This window comes from Mercenaria mercenaria, chromosome 7 (genome assembly GCF_021730395.1).
Source record: "Mercenaria mercenaria strain notata chromosome 7, MADL_Memer_1, whole genome shotgun sequence".
Lineage (NCBI taxonomy): Eukaryota > Metazoa > Mollusca > Bivalvia > Venerida > Veneridae > Mercenaria > Mercenaria mercenaria.
In genome coordinates this window covers 77,031,962-77,047,408 of record NC_069367.1, presented here as the reverse complement: position 1 = coordinate 77,047,408, position 15,447 = coordinate 77,031,962, and the positions used below count along the sequence as shown (strand labels likewise).

Genomic DNA, 15,447 nt, shown 5'->3' with positions numbered 1-15,447 from the left:
TTACAGAAAAATGGATACTAAGCATATTTCATTACTATAGAATAAAATTGTAAGTTTTAGTTAAACAGCAGTTTACCTAAGTAGAGTTAAGAATCTAATAGTAAAGAAGTATTAAAGCTACTTGCGCACAGTTTAGGTGAAATTTTTCAACATGTTCATTTCCATCAAGTCTGGCATAGAATGCCTTTATGACACTGAAAAATGATGAAGTTGGTGAAAATAAAAGTTAGATATTGGTAAATAATGCAAGAAGAATGCAAATTTTCTGCATTATTCTAATAGCGGTGAAACGGTTTATTACCTTCTGCACAATATTGTTATTTATTTATAAGAGTATATTATTTTTGAGAGAAATTATTTTTCCCGTAAAATGTGTGGGTTAGTCCCTTTAAGACAGAAGAAGATATTGACTAAAATACCATATGAGCCGTGCCATGAGAAAACCAACATAGTGGCTTTGTGACCAGCATGGATCTAGACCAGCCTGCGCATCCGCGCAGTCTGGTCAGGATCCATGCTGTTCACTAACAGTTTCTTTAATTGCAATAGACTTTGAAAGCGAACAGCATGGATCCTGACCAGACTGCGCGGATGCGCAGGCTGGTCTGGATCCATGCTGGTCGCAAAGCCATTATGTTGGTTTTCTCATGGCACGGCTCATATCATTATTCTATTTCCAGGAACTAGATGTCCTATAGATTTTGCTGAGGTACCTTCAGTATTAATGGAGTACTTCGTCTCAGATCCAAGGGTGAGTCTGCACTGTCTTAACTTATTTTGTAATTATCATAGTCACACAAAAAGCTTAGGTCACATGACATCTTATTTTCTTCAGTTTAATCTTGCTTTACTCAACAACTGATGCCAGGGTAAAGTAACTGTATTTGTGATAGAAAGCTGGAATGTTTTTCTTGTTTTTGACAACTAAGTTCAAACCAACAGTAATAGGAAGAACTATATACTTGCAACCTTATCCATTTTAAACACTGTAACATAACTGCCTTAGACAGTTTCTGTATAGATTAATTTTGCTTTTCCAGACAAATTGGACATATGGTTTATTATGCCCCCCTTCAAAGAAGGAGGGGTATATTGTTTTGCAGATGTCGGTCGGTCGGTATGTAGACCAATCCATTTCTGGATGATAACTCAAGAACGCTTGGGCCTAGGATCATTAAAGTTGATAGAATGGTTGGTCATTACCAGCAGATGACCCCTATTGATTTTGAGATCAGTAGGTCAAAGGTCAAGGTCACAGTGACCCAGAACAGTTAAACAGTTTCCGGATGATAACTCAAGAACTCTTGGGCCTAGGATCATGAAAGTTGATAGGGTGGTTGTTCATAACCAGCAGATGACCCCTATTGATTTTGAGGCTATAGCAGTCTCGACTGTGAAGCAGTATTTATAAGTATTTCCAAATGCATTTTGGTGTAATTGTGTATAAACATAATTTAAATGTGTTTGAATCAATTTTGTTTTTATGTTAACTTTGAATTTTGAAGGCTGAAAGGCTTTGCAACCCTTGCCTCAATTTATTCAGTTATAAGCATGTTTGTAGGTCAAAGGTCAAGGTCACAGTGAACCAGAACAGTTAAACAGTTTCCAGATGATAACTCAAGAACTCTTGGGCCTAGGATCATGAAAGTGGATAGGGAGGTTTTTCATGACCAGCAAATGACCCCTATTGATTTTGAGGTCAGTAGTCAAAGGTCAAGGTCACAGTGACCAGGAACAGTTTAACGGTTTCAGGATGATAACTCAAGAACGCTTGGGCCTAGGATCACGAAAGTTGATAGGGAGGTTGTTCATGACCAGCATATGACACCTATTGATTTTGAGATCAGTAGGCCAAAGGTCAAGGACACAGTGACCTGGAACAGTAAAACCTTTTCCAGATGATAACTTGAGAATGCTTGGGCCTAGGATCACAAAACTTAATAGGGAGGTTGATCATGACCAGCAGATGACCGATATTGATTTAATGATCAGTAGGTCAAAGGTCAAGGTCACAGTGACCAGGAACAGTGTAACGGTTTCTGGATGATAACTCAAGAACGCTTGGGCTTAGGATCACAAAAGTTGATAGGGAGGTTGGTCATGACCAGCAGGTGACCCCTATTGATTTTGATATCAGTAGATCAAAGTTCAAGGTCACAGTGACCGAGAACAGTTAAAATGTGTCCGGACGATAACTTGAGAGTGCTTGGGCCTAGGACCACGAAAATTATTAGGGAGGTTTTTCATGACCAGCAGATGACCCATATTGATTTTGAGATCAGTAGGTCAAAGGTCAAGGTCACTTTGACCAAGAACAGTAGAACTTTTGCACACAGTGACCAAATAATTTCTGTTCCTTGTGCATTTACTGAATGCATCAAGGGGGGCATTTCATGTTCTACGAGCTCTTTTTTGAAATTGTACATGTTAATACTTATAGATAGAATTTAACCGCATTATGTACATCAGAATTGTATCTGGACTGCAAGTTATAAAATAAGTTAGAAACCAGTGCCAGTGGCCTATCTTTTTCTGAAACACCAAAGTATCACAGCTAACCTTCAAAAATGGTATTACTCATATGAGAAAACCAATGTTAGGTTACTTCATTACTATTTGCTAATTTTAAGATTGTGCAAAGAAACAGTTAGTCACAAGCTGGAAACTTAGCTAAGCTTGCTTTATACACTTGGATCTTAGTTGCAAACCCAACTTACCGTAGTTTGAACCAACAACTCCAAAACTTAAAGGCAGAAAGTTACTTGTAGATATATTCACTATTGTAGTCTCAGACAAATTGAAAAATTTAACCTTTACATTTTTCCCTACATTTTCAGGTGCTTACATCGTTTGCCAAACATTACAAGACTGGAGCTCCTCTGCAAGGTGTAACATTACAGAATTTTTGTAAGAGCAAGAGGCTGTTCCTTTATTCAGTAAGTCAAATATATACAGTAGACGATATGTCCTTGCTTCAATGTGTAGAGAATATTTCTTAGTTTCAGTGTATAGAATAGCCAAGTGGTGTAGTGCTAACATGCTTGACTGACAATCCAGAAATCTGGGATTCGAATCCTGATTCAAGAAATTTCTGAGATACTGAATATCTCCTACTTAACTAAGAGAAAAGTACTGGTTCTTCCGAGGAAAGATGGCTTGACATTTATTGGTGCTGTACATTAAGTATTTCTTAAGTTGTCACTGAACTAATTTGAAACTGACACCGTACAAACTTCAGCTTCTGTTACAGTTGTGAATATCAGTACTCCAACCTGATATTAAATTTGGTTTTCCTAGAGGCTCAAGTGACAAATTTCCAAACAAAAGCTTTGAGGATGATTCACAGTTATTTTGAAGAAGACAAAATTGCAACTGATATAATTTATTGGTTCTCTAATCTTTATTCTTTCTAACAATACATATGAATGGTGTCTCGACTGCCAAAAGCGTTAGTGAAAACTACAGAAGCCAACTCCCTTTAACTAAACTTATTTCTTACATGCTGCTTGATAATTTATTATTATTAATGTCCCCAGATACAAAGTATACGGATGCTCTTTTGGAGTGAGGCTTGTCCTTCCTTTGGCTCATCAGTCTGTCCATCATGTCCACTTCATGGAAAAGATTTTCATAAAACTTGCATCAGCTGTTAATCTCATCAAGACATCATGAAGATCACATGGTCTATGGTCACACTTAGCGGTTAAAGTTCAGATAGCTTAAATTTATGTCCACTCAATATCTTCTTAACTCCGTTAGTAGCTCAAATAGATATTGTATGAAAATAACACAAAATTGACAGATCAATATATAACATGGAATTAAAAAGTAACTTGTGCTGTTGTGGTTCAGCAGTCTTCATCGTAACTGGGTTGCCCGAAGCCCGGGACAAGTAAATCCTGTTTCTGGCAAGCCAAAGTTTCCAGGCAGTGGCCCGAATGGACAGGTGCATTTTCCCAAAATTTAAAACCCTTAATTTTCAAAATAATTACAAAAAGAATTTCACAAATACGAAATGAACATCCTAAATACTGGCTTCCGTATATTTACATATGAATTGGTGACGTCACAGCATTTTGCATTCTCTGCATTTTTATTTGCCTAAATGCTTATTAAATACTACTGCTTGCAAGCATTTTCTTGTATTCTGCGTCTTTGCAAAATGATTAATCTAAAATACTTCGAGTGCTCAACCCAACAATTTTATCAAATTCATATAAATATGAAAAATAATTGTAAAATTTAGTTGAAAACTTGGTAGGCATTTATGTTTTGGAATATAACAAAACCCAGCTAGATTTATTTTGTCAAGTCTGGTCCATTAGACTAAGTGTAGTTTGAAAAACAACACTTAAGGCCCTGGCTAAACAGAGTAAAAAATTTCTATTTCTAGTCTAAGAGAAGGGTAATGCAAACTTTAGTTGTTTGTTTTCTTTAAAAATGCACCATATAAACAAACTGATTTCGGGCAAGTTAAAAGGTTTCTGGGCAAGTGGTTTTCTTAAGTTACTTGCTTAAATACTGAAAAAACAAGAGCTGTCAGAGGACAGCAACGCTCGACTATTCAACAGCCTTGTCAATTGAATGAATACAAAAGTCGAAAAAGGGGCATAATTTTGTACAATGGGTTATGGAACCTGCATAGTGTTTTATATCAGTTGTTGAAGCCATTTTGAAGGGTTACACTTGTCAAGTGATGTTGAGATTAATGCGATTGTTGAACTTTTTATGCAGTCATATTGATCTGTTTACAATACACAGATCGTGAAGTATAATCCATAATAAGACTTTGGTTTTAAATTATTAATTCATACTGATTTGCATCATCGAAAATGGGGGTCATTTGGGAATATGATATGATGAAATAATATGTATGAAGAAAAACTGCTGTTAGGTAGAAGCCCATTGGTCATTCATTAGGAATATGTTAGGTAGAAGAAAAAAGGTACACTGTATAACCTATCTTAGTGACCCCTCCCAAGAGTGAACACCTTCCAAGAGTGAACACCTTGCTACAATGACATATATCTTCTTTTCCATTGGATAGAATGTTTCTCAAATTAACCTCCTTAGAGCAATATCTTCTATACAACAAATGCATTTAATGCTTAGTATTCATTCCAGAGAGGTTGTACTGTATATATCAAATGAAAAGAAAAATAACGTTAAAAATGTTGATTTATGAATGTCTTGGTGAAATTTGTGTTCCTGTTTTTAAATTTTTGTGATTGTTCATGACCAACTGGAGGAATATTTGCCTGTAAACTGTAAATTATCATATTGTTCCTATACTAACAGGAGTTACAGCTACAGGTGTTCTATGCCCTGGTAGATCAGGCATACCATGGTTCATATACTAATCAGTTCAACCAAAAAACAACCACAGATATTCTACGTGAGATACAGAATAAATACTATGGCATACCATATGTGGAAAATACAGTGAGTTAACATGCTTCATGATTAAATAAAGAGAGGAATAGATGAAAAATTATCTGTAACAGTTGTAAAAACATCCTAGGCTGACTGTGGTTTCATACCATCTGAAAATTGCAATTATCACTTCTTACATTCTTGCTGAAGAAATGTTCGAGTAGCTGAAGTCAATGAAACTTCAATGTGTATTTAATTTTTCCTAAAAAGAACAGCTAAAATATATTTATTGATAGATTTCTTTTCTTAAAGACTGAAATTGTTTTTTCTATCTTATTTTCGATGCACCTCTAATTGATTCCACAAATTGAACAGGCACACAGAATAAATTACAAGTATTATAAAAAAATAATTATCATGATATGACATACAGAAAAACATGTAGAATATAGTATTATGTATATCTTTGTTACAGGCGTGGCAGTTAAGATTTGGTCACCTTGTTGGTTATGGTGGAAAGTACTACTCCTACCTCATGTCTAGAGCTGTAGCTTCTAGAATCTGGAGACAGTTCTTCAAGGCTAATCCTTTCAACAGGTAAGACAGTGTTTCAAGGCTGATCCTTTCAACAGGTATGACAGTGTTTCAAGGCTAATCCTTTCAGCTGGAATGACAGTGTTTCAAGGCTGACTTTCAACAGGTAAGACAGTGTTTCAAGGCTGATCCTTTCAGCAGGTATGACAATGTTTCAAGGCTGATCCTTTCAACAGGTATGACAGTGTTTCAATGCTAAACCTTTCAGCTGGAATGACAGTGTTTCAAGGCTGATCCTTTCAACAGGTAAGACAGTGTTTCAAGGCTGATCCTTTCAACAGGTATGACAATGTTTCAAGGCTGATCCTTTCAACAGGTATGACAGTGTTTCAAGACTAATCCTTTCATCTGGTATGACAGTGTTTCAAGGCTGACTTTCAACAGGTAAGACAGTGTTTCAAGGCTGATCCTTTCAACAGGTAAAACAGTGTTTCAAGGCTGATCCTTTCAACAGGTATGACAGTGTTTCAAGACTGACTTTCAACTGGTAAGACAGTGTTTTAAGGCTGATCCTTTTCAACAGGTAAGACAGTGTTTCAAGGCTGATCCTTTCAACAGGTAAAACAGTGTTTCAAGGCTGATCCTTTCAACAGGTAAGACAGTGTTTCAAGGCGGATCCTTTCAACAGGTAAGACAGTGTTTCAAGGCTGATCCTTTCAACAGGTATGACAGTGTTTCAAGGCTAATCCTTTCCAACAGGTAAAACAGTGTTTCAAGGCTGATCCTTTCAACTGGTAAAACAGTGTTTCAAGGCTGATCCTTTCAACAGGTAAGACAGTGTTTCAAGGCAAATCCTTTCAACAAGTAAGACAGTGTTTCAAGGCTGATCCTTTCAACAGGTAAAACAGTGTTTCAAGGCTGATCCTTTCAACTGGTAAAACAGTGTTTCAAGACTGATCCTTTCAACAGGTATGACAGTGTTTCAAGGCAAATCCTTTCAACAAGTAAGACAGTGTTTCAAGGCTGATCCTTTCAACAGGTATGACAGTGTTTCAAGTCTGACTTTCAACAGGTATGACAGTGTTTCAAGGCTGATCCTTTCAACAGGTAAGACAGTGTTTCAATGCTGATTCTTTCAACAGGTAAGACGGTGTTTCAGGGCTGATCCTTTCAACAGTAAGGCAGTGTTTCAAGGCTGATATTTTCAACAGATAAGACAGAGTTTCAGGGCTGATCTATAACAGGTAAGATGGTGTTTCAAGGCTGATTCTTTCAACTGGTAAGACAGTGTTCCAAGCCTGACTTTAAACTGGTAAGACAATGTTCCAAGGCTGACCTTCAGCTGGTAAGACAGTGTTTCAAGGCTGACTTTCAGCTGGTAAGACAATGTTTCAAGGCTGACTTTCAGCTGGTAAGACAATGTTTCAAGGCTGACTTTCAACTGGTAAGACAGTGTTTCAAGACTGACTTTCAAGTGGTAAGACAGTGTTTCGAGGCTGACTTCCAACTGGTAAGAAAGTGTTTCAAGGCTAATCCTTCCACAGGTATGACAGTGTTTCAAGGCTAACTTTCAACTGGTAAGACAGTGTTTCAAGGCTAACTTTCAACTGGTAAGAAAGTGTTTCAAGGCTAATCCTTCCACAGGTATGACAGTGTTTCAGGGCTAACTTTCAACAGGTTAGATAGTGTTTTAAGGCTGACTTTCAACTGGTAAGACAGTGTTTCAGGGCTGACTTTCCACTGGTAAGACAATGTTTGAAGGCTGACTTTCAGCTGGTTAGACAGTGTTTCGGGGCTGACTTTCAGCTGGTAAGAAAGTGTTTCAAGGCTGACTTTCAGCTGGTAAGACAGTGTCAAGGCTGACTTTCAACTGGCAAGACAGTGTTTCAAGGCTGACTTTAAGCTGGTAAGACAGTGTTTCAAGGCTGACTTTCAGCTGGTAAGACAGTGTTTCAGGGCTGACTTTCACTTGGTAAGACAATGTTTCAAGGCTGACTTCCAACTGGTAAGAAGACAGTGTTTCAAGACTGACTTTCAGCTGGTAAGAAAGTGTATATGGCTGATACTTTAAACTTGTAAGATGCTGTTTCACAGCTGATCCTTTCAAAATGTAAGATGTTTTTTTTATTGATTTAGGAAAGTTATCTTGTAGTCAAGCTAGGTTAAGTGTAGGAGAGATGTCTTAAGCCTTCCACCCTACTCACAAGTGAACAGAGTAGTACTTCATACTTCAGAATATTATTAGTTCAGCTTGATATAGAAAGAAATGTTTCAGTCTTTATCATCAATCATGCTTGTGTGTCCCCTCCATAAAATGAGAAATGTTAGGGTTCATATGGATTGATTTCGCTTTCTACAACTGCCTTGCTCTTCTGTTGTCGAGAGACATCATAAAGTGACCAAATAACTATATATTCCATATTATGTTAGTCTGTATCCATGTTTGATTTCAATAAAATGGCTGCTGCATCACTTACATAGTGGGATTTGGTTGAATCATTTTATGCACAAAGTCATGATAAAGTTTACTAATGTCTTAGAAATCTAACACACTAGGGTTCAAACTTAATGCATTCCTAGATTTCCTTATGTATTATATTTCATATCCTGTCAGCAACATACTTGTGTGTTTCTGTCACAGTCTTGAAAATCTGGGGTGTCAGACTACACCTCATCAATGAATTTTGATCACTATAATGACAAAAATAGTTGAACTGTAGGTAATTTGAAATAACCTATTATTGACAGAGTGCTATTTGATAGGCACTGATATCAAGTGGATATAATTATTGTTCAAACAGGCTGATATAAGATGGCCCGGTAGTCTAGTGGTAACATGGCTTGACTATCAATCCAGAGTTTCAGGGTTTGAATTTCGGTCCAGGCACTGGAAATTTCTGAGATGCTCTAGAGTGGGTCCCACCTAACTAAGAGTTCAATACTGGTTCTTTCAAGGAAAGACGGCTTCAGGTGTGTCAGTGCTATACACCGGGCACATTAAAGAACCAGACTGTCTATTCACAAAGAGCTATGCTAAGTTAGCCAGACAGACCTATATCTATGGATTTCTCTCTCTCTTTGTTATGGGGGCTTTGTCTTACTCTGTCCCGCAGGTCAGATCCCTCTGTACCAGTAGATGATGAATTTCGCGACCTGGCTAGCTGCCTTTGCACTGTGTAAAAGCACCATCATGAAAAGGCACTATATAAATCTGGAATTATAACAATAATAAAAGTAATATTGAGACTTTACATGTTTTTGATGTAATATATGCAATTTAAACTTGGCTTGTTGACAGCATACAGTGATCTATATACTAGTACAGTAGAGATCAGTGGCTGTTAGTTGTATGGATGTTTATATCTGTAAACTGTGATGGCTCTATACCTGTAACATATATCATTGTAGAATTATGGCTTTACATGTAATCTACAGCCTGAGGCATAAATGTTAATGTTTGTTTAATTAACCTTTAGCCTGCTGCTGGCAAGTGATTCTGCCTTTGCGACCAGTGCAGACCAAGATCAGCCTGCACATCCGTGCAGTCTGATCATGGTCTGCGCTGTTCGCTATTCAGTCAGTAAATTTTCAGTGAACACCCCTTCGAATAATAAATGGTACTGCCCAAATTGAATGATGGAACAATCCATTATAGAAATTTAGCAGGGTAAGGGTTAAACACACTGCAAAACACAAAAGTTAATACACATAGTTTGTTCTATTCATCTGAAGATTAAACTATACTATAGTAGTTACAGAAAATACAGAACATATCTGACTGATAAATGTGGCCTTTTCCATTTGATTCTGTTGAGGACGGTTTGTATAATGACGAGATTGTCTTGATTTCATTATACTTACGGTAATATTTAAGCGAGAATTAATGTTCATGAGATAAGGGACCTTGCAAATACAGTGAAAATTAAACTCGTGCAGATATTTCTGATTTTACAGTAGATTATTGCATAATAGGTTAGTTGGGTCAAGGTCAGTGTAACTAAAAAAAACAACAGAAAATTTGTTTCCACTAAGTGTTCATTTAGTAAATGTGATTTTATTTTATTTTTCAATAGAGAAAATGGTGAGAGATACAGACGTGAATTATTAGCCCATGGTGGAGAAAGACATCCTAGTGAACTTATTGAAGGTTAGTTTATTTGGTCCTTCAATGTCATCATCTCCAGAGTGGTGGAACCAGTACTCGGTATATCTTTATGCTGAATGACCCTTTACAACAAAACTGAACTTACACAGAACTTTCTTTTACACAGCACAGTATGGCTTGAAAATTAAAAAAAATAATTGTTTGGGAACCAATGTTTGGCATAATGAAAATATGTGATTGATTGTCAGTCACAATCTGTTTTACATATAAGAGATACAATAAAGTTTTATTTTATGCTAACTAATGAAATACTGTATTTTATCAGTTAAATATTTTTATATCTCATCACTCTCACTGTGAAAATATTAAATCTATATTTTCACACTCTGAGAGATATAGCTCAGCCCCCTCATACATTGTGTATGAATTTTAAATTATTTGCTTAAAACAGGATGAAAATTGAAGTCTTTATAGTAAATTTTCTCGATTCAAATTATTTTACTTAATGAGAATTTCATAATGTTATGCAGCAAAAAATAAAATAAAATGGAACTTTGTTGTGTGCGTCTTTCTAACGTCATAACACGTCTGACATCATGCCTGTTTATGCGCGTCTGTTTCCCACGCTGAGATTAAAAATTGTTGCAAAATGCACATCTCAACGTAATTGAGCATAAAATAAAAAGAAAATTTGTTTGTTTTTCGTGAATATTGAATATATCTCACCTCGAAGTGAGAAAATGTTCACATTTTCACTCGCGCTGCACGTGAAAATATTTGAAATTTTCTCACTTCTCATTGAGATATATTCCATATTCACTCAAAACAAACAAATATCCTCTATATATTTAATGTAAAACTGCAATTAAGTTAATGGTATTGCTTTTGGTGTCATATTTTTTTTATATAATGCACAATCTGTCAGATAAACTCAATTTTTCAGTAAAGCCTTGAGGTTATTTTATTTATCATTCATTAAATAATTGTTGACTGATTTTAAAAGTGATGATAGAGAAATATGCCAATTGACAAGATTTACTTTGTGTACTGGAATACCCCAAGCATTAGTTCCACCACTCTAGAAGCTTTTTTCTCAAAACATACTTTGAAGGAAAGGAAAAGGTCTATAGAAGCATATTATATTACGCCTCAAAAGGACATATTTCTTGTTTCAGTGCATGATTTTGTTACTAGCAAATATAGATGAATTTCAGTAACAATTCAATGTTATTAGCCCAGATAAAATTAACAGAGCTAATGTACTGTTTAGCACAAGTAAATGCATAACATCACAAATGATGGCACATGCCGTTGTCAGTATGGAAAATACTGACATTTACGGCATTCGTTATAATATCTGTAGTATTTAAAAAGAAATGAAACTGAAGTACATTTTTATATTTAAAAGATGCCACAGACATTTTGTCATATGAATCCACTTTTGATGGGACTTTGCTTAATTTTGTTACCAAAAAAGGGATATTTGTATAGAAAATAGTACAGTAATTTTAACTGATGTTTTTTTTCTGTATTTAAGCACTTCTTGGAGAGAAGCCAACAATTGAGATGCTTACAGACTCCTTGATAGAAGATCTCAAACAGCGGTCCCTTTTTCCAATGTGAGAACTTCTACACGTCCGTTTGCCAGTGTACATGTCCGTTTGCCAGTGAAGATGTTTAACAATACAAAGAAACACAGTTTTGTAGTGCAAGTGTTCTGTTGTACAACAGGATGGTATCCTGACCAGAATGAATTTGTGACATGATCAGCAGCAGGTGGCACATTGTTGATTATAACCCAATTTGTTGTTAGCGTGACAACAGCTGACAAGTGGACATTTTGAGAAAGTTAGCATCTGGCTACTTTAAACAACTAATTTCTCTTAGAAAGTGCAGTTTGATTGATACTTTGGTTCCAGGTATAGATAGAGACATGCTGTGTTTTCTAGAATTTTGGACCAAAAAAAACCAAAACACAACACATTGATGAGCATTGAACTCCAAGACAGATCATACTTTTGAATTGCAGCTGAGAGCTAACATGATTTGTAAAGCCAGTTTTGAGTTATCTTCAGCATATTACCTTATAGTGACTATAATAAATTCATGATCAACAAAGTGCGTGGTCATCTTGAAATTTTGTTAGTTTTTGAAAATAAGTTATTCCACATACTTTGAAATAAGAATGAATTCATATAGAATAGATGTCAGCAATGGGTGACAATTATGTAATGTGATTTTATCTTGCCTAATTGTATTATATGACAGTTTAACCTTGTTTGTTATCATGTATATTTACAGCTAGGTTGACTTGCAAATTTATACAAATGTACATTTTTTGGTCAAAAGTTCGACAGAAGTGACTGTTATAGATTAAAGCTGTCCATTTTTATGCATACACTTAGTATACATTTTATCTTAATGATCATTACTTGAGATCTTTGTCATTATGAAGAAAGATTAGGTATGTCAATGTGTTTGACAGTAGAAAGTTGAAGACACTTCTACATAGACATAAAACAGTTGTGTCACATTAGGTATAAAATAGAATGTGTTTGAGAGGCTGAAATATAAATACTTATGCTGGTGCTGCTCATATAGTCAATATACCAAATAATACACACCTGCTAAAAATTAGATAAATTGCGTGTCACACATTTAAGACTTTTCGAGTAGATTTTGAATGTGTCAGGAATGTGAATAACACAAAATATTTTTGACCTTTGATATCTCAAGTCCTTGTTGAAATAAACAATAAAATCCTACACATATGCAGACACAAAACAGAAGTTTACCTCTTTTCAAAGGCCAGTATTGGCAAGCTGTTCGTGTAGAAATTTTGGAGGGAAAAGTTGTTATCTATGTACCTCATTTAAAAGTGAACAGAGCTTGGTAGTAATTTTGACAAGACTGGATCCATTTGTACTATGTTACAGAATAGATTCTGTAACACTTACCAGATTTTTAGCTCACCAGAGCACAAAGTGCTAAAGGTGAGCTATTGTGACTGGTCATTGTCAGGTGTGCGTCGTCTGTCAACATTTGCCATGTGAAAACTCTAGAGGCCACAGTTGTGACCCAATATTTATGAACTTGGTCAGAATGTTTGTCTTGGTGATCTCTAGGTCAGATTCCAAACTGGGTCATGTGGGGTCAAAAAGGTCACCAGGTCAAATCAAAGAAAAAGCTTGTGAACACTCTAGAGGCGACAGTTGTGACCCAATCTTTATGAAACTTGGTCAGAATGTTTGTCCTGATAATGTCTAGGACAGTTTGGAATCTGGGTCATGTGGGGTCAAAAACTAGGTTGGTAGGCCAGACCAAAGGAAAAGCTTGTGAACACTCTAGAGGCCACAGTTGTGACTCAATCTTTCTGAATCTTGGTCAGAATGTTTGTCTTGATGACCTCTAAGTCAAGTGCGAAACTGGGTCATGTGGGGTCAGAAACTAGGTCACTAGGTCGGATCAAAGGAAAATCTTATTAACACTCTAGAGACCACAGTTTAAGTTTGAAACTCATGAGAATTAGTCAGAAAGTTTTCCTTGATGATGTCTAGGTCAGGTTCGAATCTGGGTCATGTGGGGTCAAAAACTAGGTCACCAGGTCAAATCAAAGGAAAAGCTTGTGAACACTCTAGAGGCGACAGCTGTGACCCGATCTTTATGAAACTGTGTCAGAATGTTGTCCTGATGATGTCTTGGAAAGTTGGTATCTGGGTCATGCGGGGTCAAAAACAAGGTCAGTAGGCCAGATCAAAGGAAAAGCTTGTGAACACACTAGAGGCCATAATTGTGATCCAATATTTATGAAATTTGGTCAGGATATTTGTCTTGATCTCTAGGTCAAGTTCGAAACTGGGTCATGTGGGGTCAAAAAATAGGTCAGTAAGCCAGATCAAAGGAAAAGCTTGTGGACACTCTAGAGGCCACAGTTGTGACTCAGTCTTTATGAAACTTGGTCAGAATGTTTGTCTTGATGATGTCTGGGTCAGGTTCGAATCTGGGTCATGTGGGGTCAAAAACTAGGTCGGTAGGCTAGATCAAAGGAAAAGCTTTTGAACATTCTAGAGGCCACAGTTGTGACCCAATATTTATGAAATTTGGTCAGAATGTTTGTCTTGGTAATCTCTAGATTAAATTTGAATCTGGGTCATGTGGGCTCAATAAATAGGTCAGTAGGCCAGATCAAAGGAAAAGCTTGTGAACACTCTAGGGCCACAGTTGTGACCTTATCTTTATGAAACTTGTTCAGAATGTTTGTCTTTATGATCGCTAGGTCAAGTTTGAAACTGGGTCATGTAGTATCAAAAACTAGGCCAGTAGGCCAGATCAACTCTGGTGAGCGATATAGGGCCATCATGGCCCTCTTATTTGATTTTTTGTTATAACAAAAACAACAACAGCAATCATTTTACTGCACAAGATATTTGAAACATTATAAGATAGAAATAGTGTATTGTGGTTCTTGTTTAACAGGAAAATAAATGCTGACATTCAAGGCAGATTATATAGTATTGGGACTTCATTGTCTGCAGTTCTACATTTATTTATATGGAGACAAAGTTAATGCTCTTAAATACTGTAAAATTATTTGTCACTTACAATGAAAAAACCAAAACGCTGTTTTTGTATTTTTCTTCAAATTTCCAAATTCTTAGTCCAGTTTGGATAATCAAGGTAGATGTAAAACTTTATACATTTGTAAAGCAAGCTCATATGAACTTTATTATTTCATATAAATAGTATTAATTTATACAGTTACAATTTTTTGACTCTATGATGTTGGTTATATTGCTATTTTTATCTGTTTTGTTAGTGATTGTGTACATATATACAAAGTCAGTAAAACAGTTTGAATAACTACACTGTTTGTGCTTATTTATTACCACAAGAACTGAAAGAGATAAAGTGTTTTGTTTATTCCAGCAAGGGGAGGCATAAATTGATTGCACTGTCTATTCAGTATGTTTGATTTGTTTTTCCATCTAATTCGAAAGACAAGACACCATGTCATTCTTATTTAGGTCTTAAGATAACAAATTGGTTGTGAAACTGCACCATATGCTGCCTTGCATGATATTTTCTTAGTTTCTAAATGAAGGATGTATAAGTATGGAATCAGTTTATTGCATATGACTGAAATTTCATGGTTTTGGTCTAAATGGATATTTTGTAGATATTAATTTGTGAATTTCAACTTTCAAACATAAAATGAATTTGAAATTTACTTCTTTGATAGTACTAAATTTCATGGATTAACTTCTCCACAAAACCCAGGAGAACTAGTCCACTCATGAATATTAATGCACGTTATGGCACCAGCAGTCCTCCGTCTATTAGCAATTTAGTTTATGCTGTATAAGTTAATAGTTTGACCTACAATTCTTAAACTTGGCTAGCATATTGCCCGTAGGCAGAGAATGGCCCATGTTGCT

At 36.0% G+C, this 15,447-nt stretch overlaps 1 protein-coding gene across 3 annotated transcripts in view; it reads left to right on the top strand.

Annotated features, from left to right (window-relative positions):
• Positions 1 to 14,873, top strand: part of LOC123555212 (mitochondrial intermediate peptidase-like) — a 75,922-nt gene extending 61,049 nt beyond the window's left edge. For all 3 annotated transcript variants that reach the window (XM_053548700.1, XM_053548701.1, XM_053548699.1), the window contains exons 15-20: positions 681 to 751; positions 2,838 to 2,936; positions 5,299 to 5,442; positions 5,849 to 5,970; positions 9,981 to 10,054; positions 11,550 to 14,873. In XM_053548700.1, the coding sequence (XP_053404675.1) occupies positions 681 to 751; positions 2,838 to 2,936; positions 5,299 to 5,442; positions 5,849 to 5,970; positions 9,981 to 10,054; positions 11,550 to 11,635 (596 nt within the window). In that variant the 3' untranslated portion in view covers positions 11,636 to 14,873. The remainder of the gene's footprint in view (positions 1 to 680; positions 752 to 2,837; positions 2,937 to 5,298; positions 5,443 to 5,848; positions 5,971 to 9,980; positions 10,055 to 11,549) is intronic.
• The last annotated feature ends 574 nt before the right edge of the window (positions 14,874 to 15,447 follow it).